This window comes from Megascapheus bottae, chromosome 15 (assembly GCF_031878675.1).
Source record: "Megascapheus bottae isolate mThoBot1 chromosome 15, mThoBot2.hap1, whole genome shotgun sequence".
Taxonomy (NCBI): Eukaryota; Metazoa; Chordata; class Mammalia; order Rodentia; family Geomyidae; genus Megascapheus; species Megascapheus bottae.
The window spans coordinates 3,980,843-4,003,106 of record NC_143523.1 but is presented as its reverse complement, the minus strand read 5'-3'; the positions used below and the strand labels follow the sequence as shown (position 1 = coordinate 4,003,106).

Here is a 22,264-nt window from a genome sequence, read left to right as displayed (position 1 = left end):
GCCAGCAGGATAGGTCTTCTGGTGGCTCAGGTGGAGAATCCGTCTCAGGCCTCTCCTCGTGTCTGCTGGCAGTCCTTGCAGTACTTGGCGTGTGGTTACTTCAGATTTGATTCTCCTTCATAGCTTCCTTTGTGTCTTTGTCACTAACTATCCCCTTCCTCAATAGGAGACCATGGGTTAGGTATATGACTCACTCTGGTGTGACTTCCCTCAGCCTGCTCCTATTTCCAAGGGAGTGACACTTGGGAATGAACCATCCTACATGTAAAGATCTATTGTATCACATTATTAGATTAATGTCTGTCTGTCTACTCATGCAAATAATCTCCTGAGGTCTATAAATCTTGTCAGACAGAGCTGCTCAGTAAACATTTACCAAAGGAGTCAGCCTAAGTACCATGGCGGATCTTGATTGCAATGCTATGACATGACCCACCTGAGGTTTTTGGTTTGTTTATTCTGTGCCAGTCCTGGGTTTGAGCTCAGAGCCTGAGCACTGTCCCTGAACTTTCTCAAGGCCAGAGCTCTACCACCTGAACCACAGGACCACTTCCGGCTTTTCCTATAGATGTGGTACAGAGGATTCGAACCCAGGTCTTTGTGCATGCTAGGCAAGCACTCTAGCCCTAGGCCACACTCCCAGCGCCACCTGAGTTTTTAAAGGAAAGGCCGACCCAGCCTCATGGTAGCAGGGACAGGCAGGCATGATCTCTCCCCTATTCAGGAAAGCCTGGGAGATGAGCATCGCAGACCATTTCCCCCGTGGGGTCAAGATTGGTCAGGTGACTTTCGCAGTCGTGTTTACATTTGGGCTCAGGCTAGCCTCTATTCTGGCCAACTTCTGTGCTCTGTTCTAGAAGTAAGGTGCAGAAAACCAGGTGTCCACACGTGAATGAGTGCAGGATCTCAGCCTGCCACTGTACCGACTGTACCACCTGTGCCCACTTGAAAGGGTGGAAGCACAGAACAGCACGAGGTTACTTCAGCTCCCTGCCCTTGTAGCGTGGCGGCCTGGGCCGGGCTTCCACCCCTCACATCCAGCCTCCTCACAGACAGTCACAGCATAGTCGGCTTCTGCCTTCCTAATGTGAAATGGAGCAGAGGTGTTCCGAAAACTGCACAGTGCTTGCTGGTACTAGATGAGGGAGGATGTGGGATCTCTTCTCCCTGCACGAGCAGCCATGCTTCTGCTTCCAGGCTTGGTCGGTCAGCCCCCTCTGCTGTGAATTGTTAGAGACGAACTCGAGCATGATCTCTAGGGTTGCAACCAGTTCCGATTTCGGTCTCCAGTTAATGAGTGGGAGCCCCGAAACTCACAATTATTATCATTTTTCTCCTGCACGGGAAGAATGTAGAAACATTTCGGGAAGCCCTCTGGAGAGCTGATGACAGCGGTGGTTGCATTTGGGGATCACTCGGAGGCACGTATAGATTCATCAGAGCTGCTGCCTTATTAAAACGAAAGAAAAGATCAGTCTCACTGCCAGGGAAGCCCAATCGCTCCCTCTTCCATCCAGCTCCCTCTTCCTTGCTGGGATTTCCAGGCTGGAGTACCCAGTCTTATTTGCTCTGCAGCCATGGTTAGGGCTCGTGGAGAACATGATCTCAGAGCTTCACCAACCCCTCATTCTCAGCTACTGCCAAAGCAAGGTCTTCTCCACCTACAGAGAGGAAAGCCACACTGGGAATGGAACCCCTGGACCCTCAGGCCTCCTTCAGCACTGAAGGACAGGCACAGGCAGAGAGACAGGCATTGAGGACCACCCCTCTCCTCCCTGCCCCTCCCACACACAGCTGTCAGCCTCTGGATTTCCACCCCAGCGTGGGAGAAATGGCAGAGCACGGCCCGGACATGTCTGAGCCACACAGCCAGCCTAGCTGTGCGAAGCCCAGGATAGCCACATGTTCTTGAACTTGAACTTCCACACTTGAGGAATTCCTTGGCGCTATTTTACTTCTCATCATTAGAGGACCGAAAAGAAGGAATTGCATCAGGGGCCACAGAGGCAGAGGCTGTGGCGAAGATCAGCATGGCATTAGGGCCTCTTATGTTTCCAGAGATCCTGGCCCAGGGCCGACCAGAATTTCCCATAGTCTCAAGGTGGGGGTGTTAACAGCTGATTGGTTTTTACCTCCTCTGGGGCTCTGGCCGCCTCTGTGTGTTGAAGATCTGATCATCACAGGGCCTGGGGCGGGGGGGTTGTCTTCCTGGGCCACCTTTGGGACATGCTGTGGCCTGGGCTTGTCTGGTACCTGCTTGACTAAAAGGTAATTGTCCACTGAGCAGCAAGGATCTCACTGGCCTTGGAGAAAAGGTCAGTGCTGGGTTGAGCAAGGCTTACTTTTCTAATTCCTTTCCCCCTGCTAACTGCTGGAGGATGCCAGATCTCCAAGTCACCACGCCTCCAACTTACCAAGCCAAACCACAGGTCACCTGGCTGCCAGTAGCATCTTCCCTGAGACTGCTACAGTAGCTGTTGCCATGGCATTGATGTGAATGCAGGGGCAAATTGGGTCTTGGGAGTCCCCCAAAACGAAGCTTGATGTAACCGGGCTCAGGTTATAGGGCACTTTGGGCAGCTTAGGGTATGAGTCCTACGTGGAAGTGTGCCACCCACCTGCTAAGATCCAGTGGCTTTGCTGCTGGTGCTTTTCTCTGCCTGTGTCAGACCACTGCTCACGGTGGTGTTGGTGATGAGCCTGTCACCTGCCAAGGCCCACCTTGAGGCATTAACTCCACCTGCATCCATGCCAACCCACCTGCTAGGCTCGGCGTCTGGCTCCCAGTGTGTCCTGGGACTCCTTTAAGCTCTGAGGTCAGTCTCTCCCTCTGCACCAAGCCTCCCACCCACCGGGGGGCGCTCTTCCAGGTGAGGCCCTCCTGTCCCCTGGGATAGACACATGAGGGGCCCTGCAGGGTGGTTGCCTCAAGAGCCACAATGTGATCATCTGACATCAGCTTTCCTGAGCACGTCAGCTGCCACCAGGACGAACGGAGTAAGCCCCGTGACAGCTGCTGCTAGGCCACAGCACTCTATGATAATTTTGCAAATTATTATTTTTGATATAATCAGTGTTTTCCTTAGGCAATAAAGGAAAAAGGTAAATTGCTCACAAACTAATAAAGGTTTATCTTCTGAAGCATCAAATTCTCAAATTCTGTTTATTTACGAAACATACACCTCCTCTCTTTGCCCACCGGGAGGAAAATTAGCATTTATTTTCCCCGATAAACAAAAAAACCCATGGATTATTTGTTGACATGATTTGCTGTGGAGCCATTCCTCACATTAAAATATGATAGAGTGCAGGAATTTTGGGTGGCCTTCCTCCACACCAGGGTTTAGTTCTGACACCAGAAAGTGGTTGGTGTCGAGGCTGAATGTGATCTGAGTTCTCGCCACTACCAACAGCCCTAGAAAGCCAATTCTTAAAAGGCCCAGGAGCCAAGAGACTAAAGAAAGCAGAATGGTTTTGCCATGCTTCCCAGCTTCTCCAGGATCCCATGAGGTGCTGTTACCTGGGAATGAGTCCGAGATTCCTGGCTGGACCCTGTGTCCTGGAAGCTCTGCTGGTGGCAAAGGAAGTTAGAACTCAGACACTGTCTGAGTAGAAGTCTTTTCTGGAGCAGAAGTCTTTGATATCTTTGAAAATACTCGAATATGGGTTCCAGAAGCTCGGTGGAGTGACGGTGTTTTTCCTTTCCCTGGTTTCCAGGTATGGCGATATGAGGAGACAGATTGGCTTTGAAATCAGAGATATGTGGTACAACCTGGGTGAGTAGTGGTGGCCCTGGGGCTAGAGACCACCTAGATCTGCACTGGGTCCTGACGTGGCCCTGTTCCTCGGGTCACGGTATCTTAAAAATCAGAATTTCTACTTTTTTTAAACATAGTCTCCAGTAACAAAAGTTAGATCAAAGGGAAGGGGAGAGATTTGATGGGTGGGGCCGATAGGTAGAAACATGGAGAACGTATCCCCGTGCCACGCAGGTAGAAACGTGGAGAACGTGCCCCCGTGCCACAGAGCCTCTTGTGTCCACAGTGGAGTGTTTCTTGTAGGTCTTGATCACTCCCAGCCATCATGGCAGGCCTCAGTTTCTTGTTTGAGACAGGATTTCACTCTGAAGCCCGAGTGAGACTGGAACGTGTAAATTTTCCCCACCCCGCCTCTGCAGTGCTAGAATGACAGGCATGCATGCCATGCCCAGCCTAGGTCCTCATTGCTTACGTATCAAACCATGCAGTCTTTGTATGTGACATCGCCCGTCACTTCCTATATTCTTACTTGTGAATGATTTGTTAAACTGAATCCTGAATTGAGGTCCCCTGGCACCAGGGTTTGGTGGGGTGGGGACGGGAATGGACAGACAAACACCATGTCATGTGCTCCTCCAATCAAAGCAGTCAGGGATATGAATATGTATGACAAATAACAATTTTATCCATAGTTTTCCAGCAAACTCATAAGCAACAAGAGTAAGAAGTTAACGTTTCTACCAAAATGTGGATCAATATAATACGCAATTCTTAAAAGAAACAGTGACTGGATCTGCTTGATGCTAATCCACTATTGCACACTGCCTAGAGGGCATCGAGGACCTTTCATTAAAGGCCTGTAATGACCTCATTCCCAGTTCGCGTTAAGCTCTTTCTGCCCTCTTATTTTCCCTGCCCTCAGGCCATGATGGGCTGGCTGCCTTGACTAGGTCCTCAGCGATGCTTCAGTTTAACTCCCCACCTTCCTGCATCCGATTGGCACAAGAATCCTACAGTGACTGTCTTAAGAGGGCCTGGCTCTCTGCTCTTCCTCAGGGACTGGAAAGTGGACCTCTTCTTCCAGGGCTGGTCATGAACCTACTCACTTGTGACTTGAAAGTATCTCTAGAAAGTCACTTGCACAGTGACTTGAAAGTATCTCTAGAAAGATGCAGAATGGAACGATACGATGAAAAGAATTCGGTGGGAATAAAAAATCCTATTGATTCATGCATGTAATCTCAGCTACTCAGGAGGGGGAAGTAGGAGGATCACAGTCCAAACAGGCAAAAGTGTAAGAATACCCTATCTGAAAAACAAACTAAGAAGCAAAAAGTGTGGTAAGACACTGAGTTCAATCCTAGCACCCTCAGCCTCTGGAGAGGAGAGGAGAGGAGAGGAGAGGAGAGGAGAGGAGAGGAGAGGAGGGTCTTGGTGAAGGCGTGACATTGGATTCGTGACTCTGCTGCCATCCCAGGCACCTTTCCAGGAGGAAGGAGAAGCATTGCAGGGCGGGGGCCATACCCGCTATTGTGTCCACATGGCTTCTTCTCCACCAAAGACAGGGCTCCTGATAGACCCTTGGCTCCTCACCTCCTTTTGCCCCTCACCTTCCAGAGCTCTCAGGCGTTCTTAGTCTTTCCATCCCCTAGGAAGCACAATTGTGCACATGGCTCTTGACACAGAAATAGAAGTTGGAAAATCTCATGAAACGTGGCCATAACCTTGTCTGTGGAGATGTTCACTGTGCAGACCCCTCACTCGGCTCAGTTAGGGTCTCGGGAGCAAAGCTGCTGTGGAAGCTTCCAGGTGGGGAGGCAGAGCAGTGAGGACCAGGGTCTGTGCCCTGTGTCCTGGGGTGGGAACCATTCAGCCCGTATAAAGTACACACAGCCATTTGGTTCACAGCAGCAAAGACGCGTCTGCTCCTCATCACGGCCACCTGTCTGCCTGCACTGATAATTTTGTACGGCCCTCAGATGATGTGGTCCTTGGAAGAAAAATGAGTCCTCATCCCACGAGAGTCTGTCCTGCAGTGTGTTCTCAGTCAGAACTGGAGTCAGCCGAGGACCCTTAGCTACTCTCTGGCTAGGGCTTTGCAAGTGACCTGTCCACAGCAGACTGTGTCTCCACGACCTGAGTGCTAGTCCTTTTCTAAGACCTCTCGATCCATGCAACACAGAGCCCAAGGCATTGCTCTGTCCTGGGCCCCTACCTTCCCAGATGGGATGGAGTGGGGAGACCATGGGTCCCCGAGCTGTCCTGCTTCCCTGTCCATTTAGCCTCAAGCAGTTGGCACATCCAGCTATGTCTTACTTGAGATGCTTCGACTTTGGGCCTGGGTTCTAAACACACATTGTCATGGAAGTGTCTCCAGTAAGACCTAGCAACTTACCCTATATGCTAAGTAAAGAGACGTGGTGAAGGGCAGAGAAATGGGATTTCATTGTGTAACGGCCAGAGGAAGACAGCGCTTCAGTACTCCTTCCACCATCTCAGGGGTACAGACCCTGGGGTTAAACAGGGAGCCGTGGAGTGAGGAAGGCCTGGAGAGTTAAAACTGTCCCAGGTTGCAGGTCCGGCCTATGTGACCCTTAGCCCAGTCTTTGGAGCAGTTCTGGAAAACTCCTTTCATGTTGCCATTGGGACGCGTTGCCTGCTCCTGAGTTTTTGACTGTCTTTTGAGATGATGGGACAGGCTCAGCCTCAGGGGTGGGGTGGGCTGGCTTCCCACCCCAAGGTAACTGCAAGGGACCGTAGCTCTGAGAACGGCTCAGATCTAAGCACGCAGGGCCAACGTCAGGAGACGAGTCAATTCACAGGCCGCAGCCAGGGCATCTTTTAAGTTGCCTCTTAAACTAAGTGGACGAGGCTGGCTGCAGTGTTCAGAGCCTTCCAATCTTGAGGCTCAACAATTCTGTGACATTTGTCTGATAGGCTCAGTAATAGTGTTCAGTGTCTCAGAACAGAGCAGAGGCTCCTTCGTGATTCATTCTAATTGATCTCTCTGTGTTCTTTGTTAAAATCATGCTTGACAGATGAATTTGTCATCTGTCCTGGCAGGCTGGACAGACCTCAGGACTCGCACCCAGCAGGGACCGTGGAGCAGCCCGTGGGGTGGTGGCTGGATGGAGGTGTGAGAGGCGGGCTCCAGAGACTCTGTGTCTCTGCTGTTCTTCCCACACCTTGGCAGAGGTTTGGAGAGGTTGCTTCACAATGAAGTGCTTCCTTCTCACTTGGTAAATAGTTACTACCACCCTACAGTCCCTTTCCTTATAGTTGTCCTTTGGTGCTGAGGTCTCTGCCTAAAGCAGAGGACCCCACGGTCTGTCCAGAGTTCATCCTGCTTTATGGGTAATCTTGCCTTCCTCAGCCTTGCACAAAGGAGTGTGGTGTGTGGAGTACCCACTCAAGGCCAGGACACTGTTGAGCCTGCCTTCAGACCCCATCCTCAGATCTCAGCCTCTTGAGTGGCTAGGAGTACGAGCATGATTACCAGCACCTAGCTATATCAGGATGTGTTGTAGGACCTTTGAGGTTCCTGAGACTAAAGCCAGCCCTATGTCCTTCTTTATCACCTGTCAAAATAGCAGCCAAGGAAAGAGATGAGCGTGGGGAAGGATGAGTTTTTCTGGGGTCTCGAATGTGGGCTGACCAGACCTTTGGGAATGTCTTCGGAATGGACGCTCTTAGGCCTGACGAGAATTTCTAACTCCATTTAACAGTTGGCTTTATCTGGCAAACAAGCCAGGCCCAGCGATGGAGACGTGATTTGCCTTGTGAAGGATGCTCTTAGGAGAGCAAACACCCCCAGTTCTTCTTGTCACTTACTGATTTAAATACAGTGATAAATGCCTGAGGTGGGTTTTGCAGCTCTTCAGCTGAGAACATTGGCTTGGGCACGAGAAGCAGACAAGAGGTCAAACGGCCTTGGCCAATTGATGACATGGGCTTGGAATCACAAGAAATAGCAACCGCCAGGGTTGGGTGCTTTGCTAGTAAAGAAATAAAAGTTAAAGAAAGAATGAAACTCATCTACTTGGGTTTCCTAAGCAGCCCCTCTGAGTGGCTCAGACTAGTTCTGAGGGTCACCTTGGGTCCCCTTCCCTGATCCCTACCGAGGAGCAGGTGTTTGAGCCTGGCTGTGAGTGTCATTGTGTTGGCTGCCATTTTCAAAATTCATGACGGCACATCTCAATTTCCCAGTGTGTGCACAACCTATTTTCTACACAGCTTTTTATTACATTTCTTCCAATGGGCTCAGCTTTGGGATAGGGTTGGCAAGCACTTCAAGCCATCTGTGCCAAGAAAATGAAAATAGAAGTCAGATCAGGTGTGTTTGTCACCTTAGCATTAGTCACCTATCACTTGAGGAGTCCTAGTACCAAGCACTCTCAGGACTCTGTCTCCCCTGAGGCCTTACAGTACCAGGTGCAGTCCGTGCCTGCGAGGGTCTCGGATGGAATTCCCACAGACAAGGGCAGGAATCGGAGCTGTGTTTGTGCCACTTGAATAGTGCTGCCCCATGGGACCAGAAGAGGAAAGGTGCTCAGATACGGTGTCCTGCAGGTGCTTATCAAAGCCCTCCCTGAGGCTGTCTTCCGGGATCACCTCCGTCTCTCAGGGTGCTTCCCTCCATTTACGTCTGTTTATGACACTGGCTGGTAGAGTGACCCGGCACCTGCCCTCTGAGCAGACTGGAACAAGCGTCCACACAGCATGGGCCATGTTGGTCTGGCTGGGCTGAGGGTGTTGTTCATGCAGAGAGTTCTGTTCTAAGTATTTTTTTAATCCAAACAATGTGCCCTGATGGCTTTGGCTGGCTAAGGGAGCTTTTGCCTTCCCTGCCCTGATGAATACAGAGATTTTTTTTTTTCTTCCTAGTATAAAACTATGTTCTGAGCACTGGGAGGGAGGCCCTGGCTGGCAGAAGCCCGAACTAGAAAAAAGTAAAGTAAAGCCCAAAAGGCAAGTTCCAATTGGACACAAGAAAGGAACAGTGGAAGCTCTTGCCCACCTCAAGGATGATGGGTGAGGGGCCCTTCTGCCCCCAGGGGCGATGCCATCCAAAGGGCTCCTTCCGCCCTGAACCCTGGGACAGGGGGTGTCCAGTGGCCTCCAGGTTTGTGACTTTGTTGCCTAGTACTGCATCCATAGCCACATGTTCTGGCCTTCTGGGTCCCTTGCAGCCTGAAACACTGGAAACTGTCGCTGAGAGGCCGAACTTTAGATGAACAGCCTGCTGTCAATGTCGTCTATTTTCTGAGGCATTGGCTCTGACATTGTGTAGGCATAATACAACAGAAGTGTCACCTGTGAGGAGACTGAATATAATGGCATTTTAACAGAAGGCTTTGAAGCTCTGATAGGCCTTTCAAAAACATTAAGGATTTGGGGGAGAGATGAAAATCACACTATTATGGCCTTAGTCAAAATATCAACGATGGAGGAAAAAGCTGAAAATAGGATTTTAATTAAATTCAGGTTCTCTGTTCGAAGTCACATGTGCATGGTATCTTGTACATGTATCATCCAATAAAGAAATCATTTAGACCACCTGTAGATGTATTTCCTTAAAAATAGTTACTGAGGATAATCGGATTTGTCCAGTAATTCTTACTAGAGGGATCTGAGTTCCTTGAATTGAAAAGAAAACTAAATTCTTTATCCATTCTATTTTCTGATTATGCAGAACTTTAGATTGATTAACTGGATACATTAACTGGATAAATTGCTGGGGCTAAGCAAGAAAATGTCACAATTTACCCAAACATCTAATTTTTTGTGCACACTTGTGTGACCTTTTGGTGAATCCAAGTCAAACAAAAGACATATTTAGACCAAGCACAATGACTCAAGCCTGTAATTCTAGCTTTGCAGGAGGCTGAGATCTGAGGATCATGATTCAAAGCCAGCCTTGGCACTAAAAAGGCCATGAGACTCTTATCATCAATTAATCACCAGAAAACTGGAAGTGGCACAGTGACTCAAAGGGTGAGGCGGTAGCCTTGAGCTGAAGAGTTCAGGGACATCCCCCAGGCCCAGAGTTCAAGTCCCACGACAAACAAAAAAAAAATACTTAACCCTTAAAATCAGGTAAGAACTGTATATAGTAAAGAAAATAGGACAGTTCATTGGAAAAGAAATATGGAAGAGAAAAACTGTGAGGCCTGGACAAACCTCAGGAAGACAACACTTCAGTCCATCTCAGCCATCTTGTGCCATCTGTGGTTTTACCCAGATAGGCCTTGGGTTAATAGGCAGAATTGGGGCCCTTGAAGAAGAAATTTTATTTGGTGGTTCTCCTTTTTTTTTTTTAGTGGGTCATGGGGCTTGAGCTCAGCATGGGCGCTGTCCCTGAGCTCTTCAGTTCAAGGTTACCACCCTAACCTTGAGCCAAGCCCCACTTCCTGTTTTCTAGAGGTTAATTGGAGATAAGAGTCTTAGACCCTTTTGTGTCTGGGCTGGCTTTGAACCTCGATCCTCAGATCTCAGCCTCCTGAATAGCCAGGATTATAGCCATGAGCCACTGCGCCTGGCAAGTGGTTCTCCTTTCTATGTTCTATAAGGTTGTAACACAAAAGAGTAACTGTCCCGTATTTATTTCCTTATTCTTTTTCTGTAGCCCTACTACCTCCATTTTGCTGGCAGACAGGTTTTGGTTTATTCACTTCTCTCACCGTCTGCAAATTCTGTGGTCTACAATATCCTGTCTACCTGCCTGCTCTTCTACTCAGTCCTGTCACTTCTATGACTTACTAGAAATGGAATGATTTTGTTAGCGTGGGGTGACGTGAAGATGGAGGAGGATGAGAGGGTTGGGTTTAGGAGACCACACCTGATAGGTGTGCTTGTGCTGTTCGCTGTGTGGGTCTGACCCCTTCCCTGAGGAAGCAGGGCTCCAGCAGCTTTCTTCCAGTCTCGGCACAGAGGCATGGAAGTGAGCTTGGGCTTTGCTGCTCCCGCCTCCTCTGCCTCCCTGGCTCAATTCAGAAGCCACATAAAGTCCACCAGGTCCAGCCCCAAGCCTCTGCAGTTTAGAAGCAGCAGAGCCAAGGGCATGGGGCGACTGCTGGGGTGCAGGGGGAGGGAGCCGCCCCCCCCAGGCCACTTGCTAAGTGGGGAGACTTCCAAATTGTGCTTCTGCATGGGTGTCTGGGAAAAGATGCTCGCAAAAACACAACACTAAGAATTCCAACAAAATCAACCGAAATAGCAAAGTGTTGCTGCTTGCTAGAAGCTGGCCTACTTTCTGGAGGGCTGAGGGACAGGTTGCAGACTGGGGTCTTACTTCTGACTCACCTGTGGTTTCTGTGGTAGGGAAGTGGCAGGGTCCCGGACCCTGTGACCAGAGGCAAGGAAAGGATTAGTAGTAAAGCAGGTGACAGCTGAGCCTTCAAGATTCCAGACAGGGGCACCAGCCTGTGTGTCCCTTCCCTCTGCACTCCTCACTGAGCAGCTGTGCATCCATCCTATGCCCTCACCCCCTCCTCGTGCAGAGGTCACAAGGCCATCGTTGGAACAAGCAGCACTGCTTGACTTAGTGTGTGCTTAGTGACGTCAGGAAATGTTACAGTATTCTTTGCCCCTCCCCGCTGGGTTTGTTTGAGGAGTGGTATGCTAACTGTTTGGAAACTTGTTGCAAACTCCTGAGAACAAGTGACTGGCCTGTCCTGGCCATCCAGATAGCTAGATAGCTGACTTATCATTATTTTTGTTTGGAAAAAAAAAAAAAGACAAGAGAGGAAGGAAGGGAGGGAGGGAGGGAGGGAGGGGAGGAAAAGAAAGAGAGGAAGAAAGTAACTTCCTTAATTCTTAAAAATTCTGTGTGGACAGACTGGATGTAGTGGCTCATGTCTGTAGTCCTAGCTACTCGGAAGGCTGAGATTTGAGGACGGTGACTGGAAACCAGCCCAGGCTAGAAAGTCTGTGATACTCTTGTCTCCAGTTACCACCAAAAAGCCAGAAGTGAAGGTATTGTCCAAATGGCTGAGAGTACCTGGCCCTAAGTTCTAGTACCAGAACTTATGTGTGTGTGTTTTTGTATGGAATATTCTCCATAAACATGCATGTAATATATAATCTATAAAATAGATGAAATATTTTCTACATATATTTCCATATTACATATATGTCTCTCTATATATGAAATATATATATATTTATACATCTGTAATAGGGAAAACTGGTCAAATGACTAGCTCATTGTCCTGTCAGCTCAGCCAAGGGAGTGAGGAGAATCTTTCCCACACATTCATCCCCATACTTAGAGAGCAGTGCTGTGCTGTGTTCTGGGTGTCGTCGTTTGGAGTGATCACTGCATTCTTCACAGAGGCACCCTATGAATGTTCTTCTTCAGGAGCTGCTGCAGGCAGACAGAGCACATCTGCACCCGTGTGTCCACTCCACCACGTCAGGCGCTGGCCCTCCCCACCCAGCCCCTGCTCTGTGCGGGACTGCAGATCAGGGGCTTCTGGCATGCTCTGTCTCTATGTCACACTTGTCTCCTTCTGTGGTCCTTCTACTGGACGGTGGTTTTACAACCAGACATGTTGTGACAACCAGTCTCGTCTGCTGATATTAACAAGGCCATTCCCAAGTCTCCGTCTGAACCCATGTGACCAGTGCTATTTGATTTTGTGTTCTTAACCCCATTTTACGTTTCCCAAATAAATCATGTCTTTATCCCTAGGTCAACACAAGATCAAGTTCATTCCAGAAATGGTGGGCCCAATATTGGAGATGACCTTAATTCCTGAGACGGAATTACGCAAGGCCACCATCCCCATCTTCTTTGATATGATGCAATGTGAATTCCACTCCACCCGAAGCTTCCAGATGGTAAGTAAAGGCCGCATTGGAGGGGGGGGAGTGAGATGGAGGGGTGAGGAGGTGGGGGGGTAGACCACTGGACACCTTAAAAGAGTTGTAGGCAATTCTAGAACTGAAAGTGTATTAACTGGGCAACAGAAGCTTATGATTGTCCTTATTGAAGATGTTACCAACTCCTCTTGTTCTTGATGTGTGCCTGTTGCTCGCTTCTTTTTCTTGCCTATATTTTCACAGTAAAACTCTGGTGTGCATACATGGAGGGTGTTTAACTGCGTCTTGTCATGGCCTGCTCTACTTACGTTAGATTTAAATCGGAAGGCTTTGCTGTTACTCATTGGCTGTGGTGAGCGTCTTTCATCCCTGTGAGGGATGAAGGAGAAATCCTCTAAGGACGCCTTTGTCAGTGCTCAGCTCCCACTGGGACAGCAAACAGGACCAGAGCCCGGGCCCTCAGCTTGAAGTGGCCAGATGTCCTTCCTTGAACTCCATGAAAATAAAACTCACGTGTGTGTAACTGGAGCAGGTACATGCACACCCACACTCGCGCACACGTAGACACAGCCTGTGTGTGTGAACATGTGCACTTACAAAGCCTTCATCAGCTCAGGGTTTGACCATGGGGCTTTGTAGGACGTTCACCCAGATTGTGAGGCATCTTGAAAGTAAACGCAGATACCAGTGGCTCCCACCTGTAATCCTGGCTGCTCCATGGCTGAGGTATGATGATCTGTTTGCAAAGCCAGCCTGGCCAGAAAAGTCTGTGAGACTAGGAGACTCTTAATCTCTTATGAACTGCCCCCCCAAAAATGGAGGGGTACCTCAGGGTAGAATGCTGTTCTTGATCAAAAATCCAAGTAAGAACATGAATCCCTTTGTTCAAGTCCCAGTACTGACACACAGAAAGAGAAAAAGAAAGAGGGAGTGGGGGTAGGGGAGCAAAGGAGAGAGGAAGAGAGGCCTTTTAAGAAATAAAACAATTAAGTTAATATTCTGAGTATTTGATTTTTGAGGAATTCTGAGAAGAATGAAAAGAAACTAAAACTGCAACAATTAAATAGTATGGTTTCAGTGAGACCTAATCTTTAAAAATTCCAGCTTCCTTGCCCACCTTTTCCTTGTTAGAATTTAAGAAAGCTTCAACTGGCTGATACATTTTCCATTTTACCATTCCTGCAAGAAAGCAGAATCCTTGGAATATTGTTTTTTCCTCTGTATTGGAACAGAAAAAGAAAATGCAAACAAAGGTTTGTCTGTGAGCAGGACTCGAGTTTCACCCAGCTCCAGGGGCGCTCTCCTCCCTCTTCAGTTCAGGGCCAAACATGGCTGTCAAAAGGAGCCATCAGGGACCAGGAGTTTGGGCTAGTGGTAGAGTGCTTGCCTAGCATGCATGAAGAGCCCGGTTCGATTCCTCGGTACCCCACATACATAGCAAAAAGTCAGAAGTGGTGCTGAGGCTCAAGTAGTAGAGCTCTAGCCTTGAGAAAGTCCAAGGACAGTGCTCAGGCCCTGAGCTCAAGCCCAGGACTGGCAAATAAGTAAATAAATAAAATAACCAGGCTGTGAGAATGACACAGAATCCAGCCTGTGGCCCTTCACACAGTGTGTGGCACTACCAATCATATCTGTCCACTACTGAGGCTTGGCAGCAAGGCCAGGACCCAACACAGGCACAGCCTGCTGATTGAGTCCTCAGGGCCCGCAGAGTGTGTGTGTGGTGTGTATGTGTGGTGTGTGTGTGTGGTGTGGTGTGTGTGTGGTGTGTATGTGTGGTGTGTGTGTGTATGTGTGGTGTGTGTGGTGTGGTGTGTGTACATGTGTGGTATGTGTGTTGGGGTGTGTGTGTGGTATGTATGTGTGGTGTGTGGTATGTGTGTGTGATGTGTGTGTGTGTGGTGTGTGTGTATGTGTGGTGTGTGTGGTGGGGGGTGTGTGTGGTGTGGTGTGTGTGTGTGTGGTGTGTGTAGTGGGGTGTGTGTGTGGTGTGGTGTGTGTGGGGGGTGTGTGTGTGGTGTGTGTATGTGTGGTATGTGTGTGTGTATGTGTGGTGTGTGTGTGTGTGGTGTGTGGTGGGGTGTGTGTGTGGTGTGTGTGGTGGGGTGTGTGTGGTGTGTGTGTGGTGTGTGTGTGTGGTGTGTGTGTGTGTGTGATGTGTGTGGGGTGTGTGTGTGGTGTGTATGTGTGTGTGGTGTGTGTGTGTGTGGTGTGGTGTGGGGTGTGTGTGTGTGGTGTGTGTGTGTGTGATGTGTGTGTGGTGTGTGTGTGTGTGTGTGGTGTGTGTGTGTGTGGTGTGTGTGTGTGTGTGTGTGGTGTGTATGTGTGTGTGGTGTGTGTGTGTGTGGTGTGTGTGGTGTGGTGTGTGGTGTGTGTGTGTGGTGTGTGTGTGGTGTGTATGTGTGTGTGGTGTGTGTGTGTGTGCGTGGTGTGTGTGGTGTGGTGTGGGGTGTGTGTGTGTGGTGTGTGTGGTGTGTGTGTGTATGTGGGGTGTGTGTGTGGTGTGTGTGGTGTGGTGTGGGGTGTGTGTGTGTGGTGTGAGGTGTGTGTGTGTGGTGTGTGTGGTGTGTGTGTGTATGTGTGGTGTGTGTGTGTGGTGTGTGGTGGGGTGTGTGTGTGGTGTGGTGTGTGTGGTGTGTGTGTGGTGTGTGTGTGTGGTGTAGTGTGTGTGTGTGTGGTGTGTGTGTGTGTGTGTGATGTGTGTGGGGTGTGTGTGTGGTGTGTATGTGTGTGTGGTGTGTGTGTGTGCGTGGTGTGTGTGGTGTGGTGTGGGGTGTGTGTGTGTGGTGTGAGGTGTGTGTGTGTGTATGCACTCACGTGTGCTTTGGGCTCTGGGCTGCACGCAGGCTGGGTCTGGTCATTTCTCTGGGTGAGCCTCTGAAAAGAGGGAGGTTCGGGTCCTCGTGGAGTCATTCCCACAGAGGCTCCACGCGCCCACCCCGGGCTTCAAAAGTCCACTGTGGAAGATGCTGGCTTCTGGCTGTGGACTCACCTTTCGTTTTTGCACTCGGATCTTCCAAGTGAGTTTCATTAAGGCCCCTGGTTATTCCAGTATGGCTAGGAACGAGGGCTCCGTTTTATTTTTCCCAGTGTCCTTTCAGCTGGGGAGAGGTAATTGGTGTCAGTACTTTATCTTTCCTCCTTTCCTCCCTCCTTCCTTTCTTCCTTTCTCCCTTCTTCCTTCCCTCCCTCCCTTCCTTCCTCCCTTCCCTTAGAAGAGGAAAGGTCTCCATACATCTATTTTTTTCTATTTTTAAAATTGTATTTTATTGCCAGGATAATGTATAGGGGGTTACAGTTACATTCGTCAGGTAATGGATACATTCCTTCTCGAACCTTGATCCCCTTCTACACATCTACAAAACTAAAGAGAATGCACTTTTAGATATACTACTTTTGTTCCTCTGGTTCACTGTCAGTCTCTGTATATGTGTAACGTTATAAACTTTAGGTTTGTACTTTCTGTTGGTCAGTACAGGACATTCCCCTTGATTACAGTGTAGCAGCCACGATTCGAGAAGGGTGTCTGTCACACTTCCTCTGGCCATCTCCTCCTCCCCACAGTCAGGGTGCTTGCAGGTCTTTAGCATTATGTATGACTGCTGCTAATACATCCACACTTGCGACTGGAACTCGTCTCAGGTGGTCTTTCCGAATATACATTCTCAAAAAGATGGTTGCTGACTCAAAATGTTTTTGTGACTTTTGACACTGTTGCCAAATTGTTTGATATTATTGCTACCAGATTTGTCCCATCCCCACTGCTGCAAGCTCTAAATCACAATGCCTTGTCACTGCTGGCTCACACCAACTACAAATTATAATTTAAAGTACTCTTTCCTAGGCTGAAAATGTATCCAACTTTTTGGATTTTATATAAATCAAGCACAAAGAAAGGCTGGTGAAAACTGCTGTTTAAGAGTAAAAATTCAGGCAAGGATGAGGAACATATTGATATAGATAAACGCCACTTGCCCCGGAAACTAAACTCAAAAGCCTTTCTAGCCATTTATACCATCTGTCATTTGAAAATGGTCTTTTGAGTCAAAATAAAGGTCAAGGGGAGATGGAATAAAGATGAATGACAACTTGGCTTCTGAATTTCCCACCTTCTTCCCATTCTTTTTGTGTCCCTGCTGTCTCCCTGTAGCTTGAAAATACCGAACAATTATCCGAGGTGGTGTTTTGATCTCCGCTTCACCCAGGTTTGATGGCAAATGCTGTTCGATTGTTGGAAGCCGTAGCTGGTTTACTTCAATTCTGAACACTCCACTTGCCACTTCAAAATCTTTCTGTATCCAAATCTGTATCTTTCCCAAAAGCCAGACACTGAGTAATACCTCCAAGTCGTTTCTCCCCCTGAATCCCATCTCAGAAACTGCCACTAAGTCTACTAGCATCAAGCTAGACTCGGGCACAAGCAAGAGCACACAGATCCTTAGAATGACGGCCTGCTCCACCGTGCGTGGTCAGCACTCCTCCCTTCTGTTTTAGGGTCTGTTTTCTTAGTAAAGGCAGTGAAAACGGGCAAAATACTGGTGTTTGTTTTCCTTTACCGTGATGAACACCAGAGCTCATCGGTGTATAAAAAGAAAGGAGTTGTTTTGAGTCACAGTTGCTCACTCCATGTCCAGGAAGAGAAACGAGAGCGAGGAAGGGGCTGGCGTCCATTCTCATCTACAGTGACCTAAAAGCCTCCCACCAGGCCCTCCACTTGCTGGGAGCCCACCATCTCCCAAAAGTGCCACCCTGGAGAGCAAGCCTGTAACAAATGAGCATGGGAGACATTTGGAGGTCCCAATTATCTGCTCTGGTGAAATTCCCTCCCTCCCTTCTTCCCTCCCTCCTTTCCTTCCCTCCCTGCCTCCTTTCCTTCCCTCCCTCCCTCCCTCCCTCCTTTCTTTCCCTCCCTCCTTTCCTTCCCTCCCTCACCTCCCTCCCTCCCTCTTTTCCTTCCCTCCCTCCCTCCCTCCCTCAGCTAAAATGGCGCCCAGCTCCAGTTTTCCTTACTCTTGGGTTGGCATACACGTTGTTCCAGGAGGATACCAGATCTCCTCCCTTCACACCTATTTGTGCTGGTCTCCATCTTTAGGGTGGCATCACCACTTGGTTTGCTTGGTGCGGGCTGCATCGGCCTTTCCTTGCTCTCTTGACTTCCCAGTGGTAATTGAGAAAACTCATCACTCCTCCCTACGTCTCACCCCCAGAATCCTTGAGCCTCCCATGCACGCCTCCCCCACCCCCCCATCACGTCACATTGCTCTTTCCCAGGCCTCACCTGGACTACCACCTTTGTTTCTTGACATGCTCTGTCTTCTCCCATTCCTCTCTTCTCTGTGGATGCCGCCTGGCCTGCACCTCCATCCAAGAGATGCAGAGACAAGGGTGGCAAACCGACACCAATCTAATTATCTAACCTGATTAGTCACATCAACAAGGGCTTAAATTGCTTCCACTTTTTCAGCAGATGTACAAATCCAATAGAGTGAGGGGAACTCAGTGGGGCTTTTATCTCAAAAGAGATAGGGGTATTCCTATCCAGGTTGCTCGGTCTTCATACCACGATGAATGGTAGAAGAGTGGACATGCTGTTCCTGATGAAGGAAGCCCGGGCTCCTGTTGTATTACACCTGTGCCTTTCCAGTGGGAACTTATCTTTTTATCTTCGGGATTCGAGGAGGAATCCTGATGTTCTCCTCCAGATCAAACAGCCAGCCAGGCGTCAGTGGCTCATGCCTGCAATCCCAGCTGCTCCTGGTCACTTCCTCAAACCACTTCTGTAGTTGTGCTCCTTGTCCCATGTCCCCATCCCATGCCAGAATCATGGAGGAGTGGAGAGGTCTGTGCGTCCTCACAGCCCTTCTCTCATCCACCCAGACAAGCTGCTCTAGGCGCTGGGAGAAGCCCTCACCAGGCCTTCAGCCAGCTTTTCCCCCATCTCACTGAAACTCTGCTTTGCAGATGGCTAATGCCTAGGGTCTCAGCCTTACCATGGATTTTACTTTATAAGGGAAAATAAAAGCATGCTTTAAATTCTCTCCTGGCATCTTTTTAAAGAATTCCATTTGTTATGCCTTTGGAAAATGCAGAACTCACAGCTGAGAATTGTAGCAAATGACCACACGGGCCATAGACCATTAATAAAATGGAATGGAAAAGGCTCCACGGCAAAATAATATTTTCAATCATGGAGCTATTTTATGTCATCTTTGTGATGCTCAGTAAATTGCTCCACAACTTCCAGAAATTTCCATTTAGTTCTAACAATATTAGAACATGAGTAATCTTTGTGTCGTCAGTGTTTTTGAGTTCCCATTTGAATAATCTCTTTCTACTGCCATGCCAGTAACCTTAAGCAAATAATTGAATAACCCAAGTGGATGCTGGCAGCTTCTGCCATTTGGTAGAAAGGCAAATATGTTTTGTACTAGAATATGAATGTGAATAAGTTTGGTGGCAATTTTATCTTGTTTATCCTTCGATTTATTGGGACTTTTATTCATTGGTTTGTTTATGTGTGCTTTCCATTTCAAAATACTGTTGATTTACTTCTTTGGACACCTTTAAAGTAAACCATGGCACCAGAATTAGTCTTACTTCCAACCCAGAGGTCATCCAAGAGCTCTTCAAAGGCACTACCTTCAACTCAAGCAGTCCAGGTCTGCAGCAAGGAGAGGCTCCCGCTCCCATAATCTCTCTTTAGCTAGTGAAGCAGGGCTTGTGATGAGGCTGTGTTCCCAGAGTCCACATTGTTGTGTGCAGCCACAGTTACCTCCCACTGACTGCTCAGGAGCCCGAGACCTGAGGATCACAGTTCCAAACCACAGTAAGCAGGATAGTGCTTGAGAATCTTATCTCCAATTTACCATCAAAAGGCAGGAAGTAGTACTATGGCCCAGGTGGTAGAACACCGACCTTGAGCAAAAAAGCTCAGTAAGGGGGACCCAAGTCCAAGCCCCAGTAGTACATGTGCATGTACACACACACACACACACACACACACACACACACACACACACACACACACTGCTCCTCAGTCTGTATTGTGCAGAGTCAGGGTGTCACTGCGTCTGCCCAAGGTATGAACATGATACCCTATGAAGACAGCTGGCAGCGCCCCTGCCAGGCTCTTCCAGAAGCATGGCTTTGAGGTCTCTACAGAGTCATGAGTATTTCATAGAAACAACCAGGTCCATAAGCTGCCTGCATGGTAGATGGAGAATGTGGAGACTGAGAATGTGAGATGGAGTGCCACATTAATTAAGAATGTCATTATGTTTACAGAGTGTTTAGGAAAGAGAAATCCAATATACATAAAAAACTATTAGTGTGTCTGAGCTCCGGGGTTAAAGGCCTAGTGATAGGTTCAGGGATCTGTAACTTCAGGTGGCAGCATGGAGCTGGAGCCCCCGGGGTCTTCCAGTGCCAGCTTGTCTCCGAAGAGCCTTGGAATTCTTTTTAGCCTACCTTCTCACCCAGATGCAGTTTGGCCCCTCTCCCTCCCTCCCTCCCTCCCTCCCTCCCTCCCTCCCTTTCTCCCTCTCCCCCCCATGGAGGCCACCAAGAAGGGCATGGCTGTGAGGCCTCATCCTCATCTCAGGACTGACAATGTGATATGTGGTCCCTTGGCTCACACCTACAGTGTCTTCTGAGCATTTTTCCATGAAAATCGGGGGAAAAAATAGAGCACTGTGGGAAAAGAATAACAGTTTACCATGTTTAAAGGGCCCAAGAAAGCCTTTCACAGTTGTACTTAGCAGACCACACAGTAAGAACCTGATTTCTGCCTGCTCTTAATAACTTCAGAGTCCTTTGTCTACCTGGTGAATTTCCTGTACTTAGCTTCTAACCATGCTCCAAGCTATCCCCAGGTATTTGTTGTGGAAATAGTTGCCTCGGGCCAGGCATGTGGTGCATGCCTGTAATCCCAGCAAGGCAAGAAGCAGAGACAGGAGCATCATAGTTTGAAGCTGACCCCAGGAAAAGTGTATGAGCCTATGGAAAAATTAAAGCAAAAAGTGGCAGAAGGTGTGGCTCGGGTGATAGAAAGCCTTCCCAATAACCACAAGGTCCTGGGTTCAAATCCCCAGCACCTTCTGAATCCCTGGGAAATGCGTACCTGGTTCTATGCATACATAAACATACTGTTAGGATAACAGTAAATCTGATGGGAAAAAGAAAGTCATTTCAAACAAATGGAATTGGCTCCGAGACCCTTGTCATAATGTCTGGTCATATTCAGTAACTTGTGCTTAACTCTGTAAACCGTAGAGGAAGCCACAGTTGCCTGCTAAGTAAATTGAATCAACATCAGTGTCACTAGAGCACAGCCCACGTTCTATTCAAAAGACTTCGGAAAGCCTTCTATTGATGTCCTCTTGTGTTCCTTGTTCTCGGGGGCTGCTGGTATCAGAGACGTAGAAATGCCATGTTCACTTAGAGATTCTGTGTTCACTTGATATTTTAAGTTGGATACCCTGTGGATATTTTCTGCAGCAGTACTGGTGTTGCAGAAAGTGAAGAAGACATAATGACTTTGCTTATTATGTGAGCGAGCCTCACCACCTTTCGAGCAGTACAATAAACCTGTGCTAATTTTATCCTAGCCACACAGAATCCTGCTGCAAATTACCAGACAGTGTACACCGTCTGTGTCATCAACATGACTTGTAGAAAACCACCTCTGCTCTGTCAGCAAATGTACTATCTCCAGTTTATTTGGACAGGATCGTTTAATTTTGATTATGATAATAGTTTACAGCACACTAGCAAATAGAGTCTAGAATGTTCCATTTAAAAATAAAATAACGAAGACCTTGACATTAGAGGCTGGCGGCAGATCTCTGATATTGAATCCTTGCTGATAAACAGAACTGAGTCGCCAGGTATTGGCACAAATTGTTCAGTGTAGACTAGAGGTTAGTAAAATTAGAATCAGCTGTGTTCTGAGGTACTTATCATTCAGCCACTCTTTTTAGAAAACATTAAATTCATCAGTCAAAGATTTGATAAGCAGCATATTTAAGGATCTGGAGCTTCCTTCTGCCTGTGTTTATGACAGCCAGGTTTATGTGGGAGCTTGCCATTTTCAGAAGTTCAAACATCTTTGATTGACGAGTGATGAAGAATTTTAAATGCCTGTGTATGATAGGATGAGGTATATTTTCTGGCTATATTCTCCAAATTTTCCCAGTGGTACGTACTCATTAAACACGTGGCATTAAATCATTTGTTTTAACTTAATTCAGTCCTATTTTATATCTCAGTTATTTGTTCCAAAACATATCAATATTTGTCACGCATTTAGTGTTTGGTGTTTCTGTCATGGTGCAGGTAGAGATAACTTTTAAATACCATATTTGGGGCTAGCTTCAAGGATCTGCCTCATGTGAGACTCCAGAATCAATAAGCTCTTGGAGAAGTCTTCTCTGCACTGAACAAAAGTTGCCATTTTACAGTAAAAGGCATCACTGTGAGATTCCAAGTGAAAATAAAAGGCCAGGTCACTCTTTTCCTTTAGCAGCACCATCTCTCTCCGATCCTAAAGCCCCGATTTACCTGAGATCTCTCATCTCTCTCTCTGATCCTAAAGCTCCAACCTACCTGAGATCTCTTTTATAAAAGTGTGTGTTTAGGGCCAGAGAGAGGATAGCTCAGTCCTGGAATCCCTGCTAAGAGAGAGA

The 22,264-nt window shown here is 48.0% G+C and overlaps 1 protein-coding gene across 2 annotated transcripts in view; it reads left to right on the top strand.

Annotated features, from left to right (window-relative positions):
• Dock1 (dedicator of cytokinesis 1) overlaps positions 1-22,264 on the top strand; it is a 411,811-nt gene that overhangs the window by 335,998 nt on the left and 53,549 nt on the right. For both annotated transcript variants that reach the window (XM_090345612.1, XM_090345611.1), the window contains exons 32-33: positions 3,718-3,776; positions 12,451-12,599. In XM_090345612.1, the coding sequence (XP_090201738.1) occupies positions 3,718-3,776; positions 12,451-12,599 (208 nt within the window). The remainder of the gene's footprint in view (positions 1-3,717; positions 3,777-12,450; positions 12,600-22,264) is intronic.